Source organism: Dendrobates tinctorius, unplaced genomic scaffold (genome assembly GCF_039654945.1).
Source record: "Dendrobates tinctorius isolate UK_male_01 unplaced genomic scaffold, ASM3965494v1 ptg000016l, whole genome shotgun sequence".
Lineage (NCBI taxonomy): Eukaryota > Metazoa > Chordata > Amphibia > Anura > Dendrobatidae > Dendrobates > Dendrobates tinctorius.
In genome coordinates, this window is record NW_027361684.1 from 15,376,007 (window position 1) to 15,389,155 (window position 13,149).

Below are 13,149 nucleotides of genomic sequence, written 5' to 3' on the forward strand. Positions count from 1 at the left end.
CACCTGCTCTCAACCCAATTGAGCATGCATTTCACTTGTTAAAGACTAAACTTCAGACAGACAGGCCCACAAACAAACAGCAACTGAAAACCACCGCAGTGAAGGCCTGGCAGAGCATCAAAAAGGAGGAAACACAGCGTCTGGTGATGTCCATCAGTTCAAGACTTCAGGCAGTCATTGCCAACAAAGGGTTTTCAACCAAGTACTAGAAATGAACATTTTATTTACAATTATTTAATCTGTCCAATTACTTTTGGTCCCTTTAAAAACAGGGTGGCACATGATAAGGAGCTGAAACTCCTAAACCCTTCATCCAATGTTAATGTGGATACCCTCAAATGAAAGCTGAAAGTCTGAACTTCAACTGCATCTGAATGTGGTAATGTCTAGAACCAAAATTAGAAAAATTTCTCTCTCTGTCCAAATATATATGGACCTAAATGTCTTTCTGTCAAGTTCAGGCCTGTTGGTATGTATTTGTTTAAATTTTTGTTGAATTAGTGCTGGTAAAGTTAGGGTAGAACCTTGTTGATTGAGTTTCTCGTAAGATCTAAAGGATAAAACCAGACAACTCTGAGAAGAAAGTGAGTTAGAGGTTAAAATCTCATGTTAAGGGGAAGAAGCCTTATGCTTCAATAGGAGATCACTCTTGGCCTGGATCTTGGATCCAGCAGGACGCCCCTATAAATGACAACAGGGTGCCTCTATGCGTGACATAAGGGCGTCACTGACAGCAAGTGCCCCCGTAAATGACAGCAGGGTGTCACTGACTGACAGCAGGGCGCCTCTGTAACTGACAGCAGGGCGCCCCCTATATATAATAGCAGTAGCGGATTTCTGCATCAGTCACAGAGGGCAGATAACGAGTCTTCCTGTCTCCATGACAACGCACAGGTATCCTTGGGAGCACGTGATTCCTCCCTGTTGTGATTGGTCCTCTGTACACTAAGCTCCGCCCCTATAACGTCTGAGAGCGCTATTCTAAGTCATTCATGCCTTGGCTCCGCCTCCCTGCCTGGGGAGGGGCCGTGCTCACAGAGCAGCTGACTCCGCCCCGCTCGGGTGTCGTAAGCGTCTTGTTGTCTGCGAGGAAGGCGACATTAGCGGCAACGCGACCTACGAGCTGTGCACCCGGAGCTCCGCAGGCATGGGCAACTGTCACACGGTGGGGCCCAACGAGGCGCTGGTGGTGTCCGGTGAGTGCAGGGCCCGGCTGTGGGGACGTGCTGGAGAGAGGCCCCTGTGTCCGCCCCACACTATGTGCTGCTGTCATCGGCAGGCTCCGTCTGTCTGTGCTGCTCACTGCTGGAGCGCTGCCCGGGCTGTGGCTGCTAATGGCTCCCAGCATTTATCTGCCGATCGCATCGTGTAATCACTGACGATGGAGAAAGATTACACCCCCCCAAAAAAAAAGCATTCTGTATGTAATGGGGGATTCTGTTGCAGGGAGAGTAGCTGGCTGTGTGTGTATACATGTACGCTGTATGTATACCCGTTATATGATCTGTGTGTGTGTGTATATATATATACTAGCTGAAGAGCCCGGCGCTGGCCGGGAATAGTAACTAACTGTGCTTAGTTACAACAAATTATAATTATCCTCCATCCCACGAAGCTGAAGTTGGTTTCTTATTCGGCAGTTTCTTATTCGGCTAATTTTTAATTTCTGCTTTTTTCAGGTTTTTCAATAGAAATAAAACATTCTAATTATATAATAATATGCAATCATGTGTCCTTTAGTGAATACACTTAAAAACAGATAAAAAAAAAATAGAAGGCTGGCACAAAAATGGGCATCAAAGTGGGCACTGAGGTATGGTATTGAAGGGGTTAAATGGCTTTGTGCCACTGATCTGACACCTGATTTACATACCTACTGATGCCCCACATCAAGTTCATGTCAATCCAGCCTGGCACAAATGGGTTCTGGGCATCAAAACTGGCATCAAAGTGGGCAAATCACCCATTTTCAAAGATTTGAATAAGTAACAGCTATTTTTAAGGGGTTAAATGCCCTTGTGCCACTCATCCAACACCTGATTTACATACCTACTGATGCCCCACATGAAATCCATGTCTCTCCAGCCTGGCACAAATGGGTTATCGGCATCAGAAATGGCATCAAAGTGGGCAAATCACCCATTTTCACAGATTTGAATAAGTAACAGCTATTTTGAAGGGGTTAAATGCCTTTGTGCCACTCATCCAACACCTGATTTAGATACCTACTGATGCCCCACATGAAATCCAAGTCACTCCAGCCTGGCACAAATGGGTTATCGGCATCAGAACTGGCATCAAAGTGGGCAAATCACCCATTTTCACAGATTTGAATAAGTAACAGCTATTTTGAAGGGGTTAAATGCCTTTGTGCCACTCATCCAACACCTGATTTAGATACCTACTGATGCCCCACATGAAATCCATGTCACTCCAGCCTGGCACAAATGGGTTATCGGCATCAGAACTGGCATCAAAGTGGGCAAATCGCCCATTTTCAGAGATTTGAATAAGTAACAGCTATTTTTAAGGGGTTAAATGCCTTTGTGCCACTCATCCAACACCTGATTTACATACCTACTGATGCCCCACATGAAATCCATGTCTCTCCAGCCTGGCACAAATGGGTTATCGGCATCAGAACTGGCATCAAAGTGGTCAAATCCCCCATTTTCACAGATTTGAATAAGTAACAGCTATTTTGAAGGGGTTAAATGCCCTTGTGCCACTCATCCAACACCTGATTTACATACCTACTGATGCCCCACATGAAATCCATGTCTCTCCAGCCTGGCACAAATGGGTTATCGGCATCAGAACTGGCATCAAAGTGGGCAAATCACCCATTTTCACAGATTTGAATAAGTAACAGTTATTTTTAAGGGCTTAAATGCCTTTGTGCCACTCATCCAACACCTGATTTACATACCTACTGATGCCCCACATGAAATCCATGTCACTCCAGCCTGGCACAAATGGGTTATCGGCATCAGAACTGGCATCAAAGTGGTCAAATCACCCATTTTCACAGATTTGAATAAGTAACAGCTATTTTTAAGGGGTTAAATGCCCTTGTGCCACTCATCCTACACCTGATTTACATACCTACTGATGCCCCACATGAAATCCATGTCTCTCCAGCCTGGCACAAATGGGTTATCGGCATCAGAACTGGCATCAAATTGGTCAAATCACCCATTTTCACAGATTTTAATAAGTAACAGCTATTTTGAAGGGGTTAAATGCCTGTGTGCCACTCATCTAACACCTGAATTACATACCTACTGATGCCCCACATGAAATCCATGTCTCTCCAGCCTGGCACAAATGGGTTATCGGCATCAAAACTGGCATCAAAGTTGGCAAATCACCCATTTTCACAGATTTGAATAAGTAACAGCTATTTTGAAGGGGTTAAATGCCTGTGTGCCACTGAACTAACACCTGATTTACATACCTACTGATGCCCCACATGAAATCCATGTCACTCCAGCCTGGCACAAATGGGTTATCGGTATCAGAACTGGCATCAAAGTGGGCAAATCACCCATTTTCACAGATTTGAATAAGTAACAGCTATTTTGAAGGGGTTAAATGGCTTTGTGCCACTGATCTAACACCTGATTTACATACCTACTAATGCCACACATGAAATCCATGTCTCTCCAGCCTGGCACAAATGGGTTATCGGCATCAGAACTGGCATCAAAGTGGTCAAATCACCCATTTTCACAGATTTGAATAAGTAACAGCTATTTTGAAGGGGTTAAATGCCTTTGTGCCACTCATCCAACACCTGATTTAGATACCTACTGATGCCCCACATGAAATCCAAGTCACTCCAGCCTGGCACAAATGGGTTATCGGCATCAGAACTGGCATCAAAGTGGGCAAATCACCCATTTTCACAGATTTGAATAAGTAACAGCTATTTTGAAGGGGTTAAATGCCTTTGTGCCACTCATCCAACACCTGATTTAGATACCTACTGATGCCCCACATGAAATCCATGTCACTCCAGCCTGGCACAAATGGGTTATCGGCATCAGAACTGGCATCAAAGTGGGCAAATCGCCCATTTTCAGAGATTTGAATAAGTAACAGCTATTTTTAAGGGGTTAAATGCCTTTGTGCCACTCATCCAACACCTGATTTACATACCTACTGATGCCCCACATGAAATCCATGTCTCTCCAGCCTGGCACAAATGGGTTATCGGCATCAGAACTGGCATCAAAGTGGGCAAATCACCCATTTTCACAGATTTTAATAAGTAACAGCTATTTTGAAGGGGTTAAATGCCTTTGTGCCACTCATCCAACACCTGATTTACATACCTACTGATGCCCCACATGAAATCCATGTCACTCCAGCCTGGCACAAATGGGTTATCGGCATCAGAACTGGCATCAAAGTGGTCAAATCACCCATTTTCACAGATTTGAATAAGTAACAGCTATTTTTAAGGGGTTAAATGCCCTTGTGCCACTCATCCTACACCTGATTTACATACCTACTGATGCCCCACATGAAATCCATGTCTCTCCAGCCTGGCACAAATGGGTTATCGGCATCAGAACTGGCATCAAATTGGTCAAATCACCCATTTTCACAGATTTTAATAAGTAACAGCTATTTTGAAGGGGTTAAATGCCTTTGTGCCACTGACCTAACACCTGATTTACATACCTACTGATGCCCCACATGAAATCCATGTCACTCCAGCCTGGCACAAATGGGTTATCGGCATCAGAACTGGCATCAAAGTGGGCAAATCACCCATTTTCACAGATTTGAATAAGTAACAGCTATTTTGAAGGGGTTAAATGCCTGTGTGCCACTCATCTAACACCTGAATTACATACCTACTGATGCCCCACATGAAATCCATGTCTCTCCAGCCTGGCACAAATGGGTTATCGGCATCAAAACTGGCATCAAAGTTGGCAAATCACCCATTTTCACAGATTTGAATAAGTAACAGCTATTTTGAAGGGGTTAAATGCCTGTGTGCCACTGAACTAACACCTGATTTACATACCTACTGATGCCCCACATGAAATCCATGTCACTCCAGCCTGGCACAAATGGGTTATCGGTATCAGAACTGGCATCAAAGTGGGCAAATCACCCATTTTCACAGATTTGAATAAGTAACAGCTATTTTGAAGGGGTTAAATGGCTTTGTGCCACTGACCTAACACCTGATTTACATACCTACTGATGCCACACATGAAATCCATGTCTCTCCAGCCTGGCACAAATGGGTTATCGGCATCAGAACTGGCATCAAAGTGGTCAAATCACCCATTTTCACAGATTTGAATAAGTAACAGCTATTTTGAAGGGGTTAAATGCCTTTGTGCCACTCATCCAACACCTGATTTAGATACCTACTGATGCCCCACATGAAATCCATGTCACTCCAGCCTGGCACAAATGGGTTATCGGCATCAGAACTGGCATCAAAGTGGGCAAATCGCCCATTTTCACAGATTTGAATAAGTAACAGCTATTTTTAAGGGGTTAAATGCCCTTGTGCCACTCATCCAACACCTGATTTACATACCTACTGATGCCCCACATGAAATCCATGTCACTCCAGCCTGGCACAAATGGGTTATCGGCATCAGAACTGGCATCAAAGTGGGCAAATCACCCATTTTCAGAGATTTGAATAAGTAACAGCTATTTTTAAGGGGTTAAATGCCCTTGTGCCACTCATCCAACACCTGATTTACATACCTACTGATGCCCCACATGAAATCCATGTCTCTCCAGCCTGGCACAAATGGGTTATCGGCATCAGAACTGGCATCAAAGTGGGCAAATCACCCATTTTCATAGATTTGAATAAGTAACAGCTATTTTTAAGGGGTTAAATGCCTTTGTGCCACTCATCCAACACCTGATTTACATACCTACTGATGCCCCACATGAAATCCATGTCACCCCAGCCTGGCACAAATGGGTTATCGGCATCAGAACTGGCATCAAAGTGGGCAAATCACCCATTTTCACAGATTTGAATAAGTAACAGCTATTTTTAAGGGGTTAAATGCCTTTGTGCCACTCATCCAACACCTGATTTACATACCTACTGATGCCCCACATGAAATCCATGTCTCTCCAGCCTGGCACAAATGGGTTATCGGCATCAGAACTGGCATCAAAGTGGGCAAATCACCCATTTTCACAGATTTGAATAAGTAACAGCTATTTTTAAGGGGTTAAATGCCTTTGTGCCACTCATCCAACACCTGATTTACATACCTACTGATGCCCCACAATCCATGTGGGGCATCAGTAGGTATGTAAATCAGGTGTTGGATGAGTGGCACAAGGGCATTTAACCCCTTCAAAATAGCTGTTACTTATTCAAATCTGTGAAAATGGGTGATTTGCCCACTTTGATGCCAGTTCTGATGCCGATAACCCATTTGTGCCAGGCTGGAGAGACATGGATTTCATGTGGGGCATCAGTAGGTATGTAAATCAGGTGTTGGATGAGTGGCACAAGGGCATTTATCCCCTTCAAAATAGCTGTTACTTATTCAAATCTATGAAAATGGGCGATTTGACCACTTTGATGCCAGTTCTGATGCCGATAACCCATTTGTGCCAGGCTGGGGTGACATGGATTTCATGTGGGGCATCAGTAGGTATGTAAATCAGGTGTAGGATGAGTGGCACAAGGGCATTTAACCCCTTAAAAATAGCTGTTACTTATTCAAATCTGTGAAAATGGGTGATTTGACCACTTTGATGCCAGTTCTGATGCCGATAACCCATTTGTGCCAGGCTGGAGAGACATGGATTTCATGTGGGGCATCAGTAGGTATGTAAATCAGGTGTTAGATGAGTGGCACAAAGGTATTTAACCCCTTAAAAATAGCTGTTACTTATTCAAATCTGTGAAAATGGGCGATTTGACCACTTTGATGCCAGTTCTGATGCCGATAACCCATTTGTGCCAGGCTGGAGAGACATGGATTTCATGTGGGGCATCAGTAGGTATGTAAATCAGGTGTAGGATGAGTGGCACAAGGGCATTTATCCCCTTCAAAATAGCTGTTACTTATTCAAATCTATGAAAATGGGCGATTTGACCACTTTGATGCCAGTTCTGATGCCGATAACCCATTTGTGCCAGGCTGGGGTGACATGGATTTCATGTGGGGCATCAGTAGGTATGTAAATCAGGTGTAGGATGAGTGGCACAAGGGCATTTAACCCCTTAAAAATAGCTGTTACTTATTCAAATCTGTGAAAATGGGTGATTTGACCACTTTGATGCCAGTTCTGATGCCGATAACCCATTTGTGCCTGGCTGGAGAGACATGGATTTCATGTGGGGCATCAGTAGGTATGTAAATCAGGTGTTAGATGAGTGGCACAAAGGTATTTAACCCCTTAAAAATAGCTGTTACTTATTCAAATCTGTGAAAATGGGCGATTTGACCACTTTGATGCCAGTTCTGATGCCGATAACCCATTTGTGCCAGGCTGGAGAGACATGGATTTCATGTGGGGCATCAGTAGGTATGTAAATCAGGTGTTGGATGAGTGGCACAAAGGCATTTAACCCCTTAAAAATAGCTGTTACTTATTCAAATCTGTGAAAATGGGCGATTTGACCACTTTGATGCCAGTTCTGATGCCGATAACCCATTTGTGCCAGGCTGGAGTGACTTGGATTTCATGTGGGGCATCAGTAGGTATGTAAATCAGGTGTTAGATCAGTGGCACAAAGCCATTTAACCCCTTAAAAATAGCTGTTACTTATTCAAATCTGTGAAAATGGGCGATTTGACCACTTTGATGCCAGTTCTGATGGCGATAACCCATTTGTGCCAGGCTGGAGAGACATGGATTTCATGTGGGGCATCAGTAGGTATGTAAATCAGGTGTTGGATGAGTGGCACAAAGACATTTAACCCCTTCAAAATAGCTGCTACTTATTCAAATCTGTGAAAATGGGCGATTTGACCACTTTGATGCCAGTTCTGATGCCGATAACCCATTTGTGCCAGGCTGGAGAGACATGGATTTCATGTGGGGCATCAGTAGGTATGTAAATCAGGTGTTGGATGAGTGGCACAAAGACATTTAACCCCTTCAAAATAGCTGTTACTTATTCAAATCTGTGAAAATGGGCGATTTGACCACTTTGATGCCAGTTCTGATGGCGATAACCCATTTGTGCCAGGCTGGAGAGACATGGATTTCATGTGGGGCATCAGTAGGTATGTAAATCAGGTGTTAGATCAGTGGCACAAAGCCATTTAACCCCTTAAATTTAGCTGTTAATTATTCACTTGTGTAAAAATTGGTTATCTGCCCACTTTGATGCCAGTTTTGATGCCCAGAACCCATCTGTGCCAGGCTGGATTGACATGAACTTGATGTGGGGCATTACAAGGTTTGTAAATCAGGTGTCAGATCAGTGGCACAATGGCATTTAACCCCTTCAGTACCATACCTCAGTGCCCGCTTTGATGCCCATTTTTGTGCCAGCCTTCTATTGTTTTTTCTGTTTTTAAGTGTATTCACTAAAGGACACATGATTGCATATTATTATATACTTAGAATGTTTTATTTTTATTGAAAAACCTGAAAAAAGCAGAAATTAAAAATTAGCCGACTAAGAAACTGCCGAATAAGAAACCAACTTCAGCCCGAATAAGAAACTGAACGAATAAGAAACCATCTTCAGCTTCGTCTCCATCCCCTAGTCCCATGCCCATATACCCGTCACACATGCTCCATCCCATAGTCCCATGCCTTAGGCATCCGCACCGTCGCAGCTACAGCCAAAAAATTTGGCACAGTCACACGTCTGGACCCCGAGAGCGTCCTAAGCTATGTTGTGAGGTGAAATTTTAACCCTGCGCGTTCCAATTCACCAAACAATTTTGCCCTTGTCTACATAATGGGGAAACAGTGTGTGCGTATCAAGCCCCGCCCCTCATTATGATGTCACAATGGTTGACTATGAGATGGAGGATGTGTGATGGGTATATGGGCACTGGACTATGGGATGGAGGATATGTATAATGGGTATATGGGCACAGGACTATGGGATGGAGGATATGTATAATGGGTATATGGGCACAGGACTATGGGATGGAGCATGTGTGATGGGTATATGGGCACGGGACTATGGGATGGAGAATATGTATGATGGGTATATGGGCATGGGACTATGGGATGGAGAATATGTATAATGGGTATATGGGCATGGGACTATGAGATGAAGGATATGTATGATGGGTGCATGGGACTATGGGATGGAGGATATGTATGATGGGTATATGGGCACGGGACTATGGGATGGAGGATATGTATGATGGGTGCATGGGACTATGGGATGGAGGATATGTATGATGGGTATATGGGCACAGGACTATGGGATGGAGGATGTATGACGGTATATGGGCACTGTACTATGGGGTGGAGAATATGTATGATGGATATATGGGCACTGTACTATGGGGTGGAGAATATGTATGATTGGTATATGGGCATGGGACTATGAGATGAAGGATGTGTGATGGGTATATGGGCACTGGACTATGGGATGGAGGATATGTATGATGGGTATATGGGCACGGGACTATGGGATGGAGGATGTATGAAGGGTATATGGGCACTGGACTATGGGATGGAGGATATGTATGATGGGTATATGGGCACGGGACTATGGGATGGAGGATATGTCTGATGGGTATATGGGCACGGGACTATGGGATGGAGGATATGTATGATGGGTATATGGGCACGGGACTATGGGATGGAGGATATGTCTGATGGGTATATGGGAACGGGACTATGGGATGGAGGATATGTATGATGGGTATATGGGCATGGGACTATGAGATGAAGGATGTGTGATGGGTATATGGGCACTCAACTATGGGATGGAGAATATGTATGATGGGTATATGGGCACGGGACTATGGGATGGAGGATATGTATGATGGGTATATGGGCACGGGACTATGGGATGGAGGATATGTCTGATGGGTATATGGGCACCGGACTATGGGATGGAGGACATGTCTGATGGGTATATGGGCACGGGACTATGGGATGGAGGATATGTATGATGGGTATATGGGCATGGGACTATGAGATGAAGGATGTGTGATGGGTATATGGGCACTCAACTATGGGATGGAGAATATGTATGATGGGTATATGGGCATGGGACTATGGGATGGAGAATATGTATGACGGGTATATGGGCATGGGACTATGAGATGGAGAATATGTATGATGGGTATATGGGCACGGGACTATGGGATGGAGGATGTATATGATGGGTATATGGGCATGGGCCTATGGAATGGAGGATAATTATAATTTGTTGTAACTAACCACAGTTAGTTACTATGCCCGGGCAGCGCCGGGCTCTTCAGCTAATATATACTGTATGTATACACGTTATATGATCTATGTGTGTGTGTGTATATATATATATATATATATACCCTGTATGTATACGCGTTATATGATCTGTGTGTGTGTGTGTGTGTGTGTGTGTGTGTGTATATATATATGATCTGTGTGTGTGTATATATATATACACTGTATGTATACACGTTATATGATCTGTTTGTGTGTATATACACTGTATACATGTTAGCTTAAAACAATGAGGGTAATGTACTAATTAAAATAATAAAATGAAAATCCACAACCCCTCTAGAAATGTGGATGGCAGACCATCCGGTGAAAGAACCCAATACCAATGAGTATGGTGGAAGATGATACTGACAGAGTGCCAAAGTGGAAATGATGTGTACAGTAACACGTGAGAATGGGTAAAAACACCTTTATTAATATATAAATGGGTGTACACTTAAATAAAATAAAATAAAAAAAGAATAATAAAAAGGCATCCCAAATAAATGCGTAATATTGGGTTATAATATCCTACAACATAGGGTAAAATGTATACCCATAAGGCACAGGCTCAGAAGGAAAATGAAAAAAGAAAAATAAAAATAAATATTGATGGAACATTAATGAAGCCCCCAAAAGGAATTGTGTATACAGTGCACCATATAATAATAAATATCCAAGATTGTGTAAACACAGTACACAAAAAATAATGAGGAATAATAATAACAACAGCAGCTGTGCAGACAATAGTGCAATGAAAAAAATTGTTTAAAAAATGTGTGCAGTGAACAAACAAAAGACACTACAAGAGTGTCACACAATGTGAGGGGGGAAGGTGATGGGAGCAAGAAATGAAAAGATACCTAATGAGCCGGAGAATGATGCCTGGGGATGCCTGAGAACGCGCCCCGACGCGCGTTTCGGAATGAACTTCCTTCGTCAGTGCAAATTTTTTTCATTGCACTATTGTCTGCACAGCTGCTGTTGTTATTATTATTCCTCATTATTTTTTGTGTACTGTGTTTACACAATCTTGGATATTTATTATTATATGGTGCACTGTATACACAATTCCTTTTTGGGGCTTCATTAATGTTCCATCAATATTTATTTTTATTTTTCTTTTTTCATTTTCCTTCTGAGCCTGTGCCTTATGGGTATACATTTTACCCTATGTTGTAGGATATTATAACCCAATATTACGCATTTATTTGGGATGCCTTTTTATTATTCTTTTTTTATTTTATTTAAGTGTACACCCATTTATATATTAATAAAGGTGTTTTTACCCATTCTCACGTGTTACTGTACACATCATTTCCACTTTGGCACTCTGTCAGTATCATCTTCCACCATACTCATTGGTATTGGGTACTGTATACATGTTATATGATCTGTGTATATATATATATATATATATATATATATATATACTGTATGTATACACGTTATATGATCTGTGTGTGTATACACTGTATGTATACACGTTATATGATCTGTGTGTGTATACACTGTATGTATACACGTTATATGATCTGTGTGTGTATATATAGATATATATACTGTATGTATACACGTTATATGATCTGTGTGTGTGTGTATACACTGTATGTATACACGTTATATTATCTTTGTGTGTGTGTATATGCACTGTATGTATACACGTTATATGATGTGTGTGTGTATATATGCACTGTATGTATACACGTTATATGATCTTTGTGTGTATATACACTGTATGTATACACGTTATATGATCTGTGTGTGTATACTAGGGTGACCGGATCTCATATGGGGGGGGAAAAATGTCAGAATCTTGTTCGTCTGGACCCCACAAAACGATTCCCCTTTCCAGATATTGAGAGAGCCAAAATTTGAGCTTGATCAAACGACGTTAACCCGTGCCGCTCGTCGCTCAAATTTTGAAAAAATCCAAATTGAGGTATTTTAAGATTTAGGTATTTTGCATAGTCTGTTAGACTATAAAGAATGTGACAACAACATTGCAGAAATAGCCCTGACCAAATTTTCGAACCATTTGTGGTATTTGAAGGCAGAGTTGGTGGGATTATCGTTTTTTGATCCCACCATTACAGACAATGAAAAGTTGTTAATGGCTAATAAATTGCTCAGTAGCACAGATGAACCATCAGAGCACGCTAACCTACATGAGTTGATAATTTTACATAGTTATCTATTCTAGAGCTTTTGTTAAAGTAGTTTTTGAAACGTCAGAATATAATGCTCGGCATTTGCTTACAACTTGCAGGACATATTGCTTTTGTTCTTCATCTTTTGTCAGAAGGTCGTTAAAGTCGGTTACTTCCTACCTCTTTTAATTTTTCTTTCCTAACTTTTGGATTTACAACCCTAGCGTGCTCTGATGGTTCATCTGTGCTACTGAGCAATTTATTAGCCATTAACAATTTTTCATTGTCTGTAATGGTGGGATCAAAAAATGATAATCCCACCAACTCTGCATTCAAATACCACAAATGGTTCTAAAATTTGGTCAGGGCTATTTCTGCAATGTTGTTGTCACATTCTTTATAGTCTAACAGACTATGCAAAATACCTAAATCTTAAAATACCTCAATTTGGATTTTTTCAAACTTTGAGCGACGAGCGGCACGGGTTAACGTCGTTTGATCGAGCTCAAATTTTGGCTCTCTCAATATCTGGAAAGGGGAATCGTTTTGTGGGGTCCAGACGGACAAAATTCCGACATCGATTTTTTGCGGT

At 42.2% G+C, this 13,149-nt stretch overlaps 1 protein-coding gene across 7 annotated transcripts in view; it reads left to right on the forward strand.

Moving 5' to 3' along the window:
* The first annotated feature begins 1,010 nt into the window (after positions 1-1,010).
* The window catches only part of LOC141080350 (flotillin-2-like), a 114,493-nt gene continuing 102,354 nt past the window's right edge, over positions 1,011-13,149 (forward strand). For 6 of the 7 annotated variants that reach the window (XM_073565494.1, XM_073565492.1, XM_073565498.1 and 3 more), the window contains exon 1: positions 1,011-1,196. Coding sequence is in view for 1 of the 7 variants with exons in the window: in XM_073565491.1 (XP_073421592.1) it covers positions 1,148-1,196 (49 nt within the window). In the remaining 6 variants the exon portion in view is untranslated. The remainder of the gene's footprint in view (positions 1,197-13,149) is intronic. The other variant, XM_073565497.1, reaches the window with a different exon arrangement.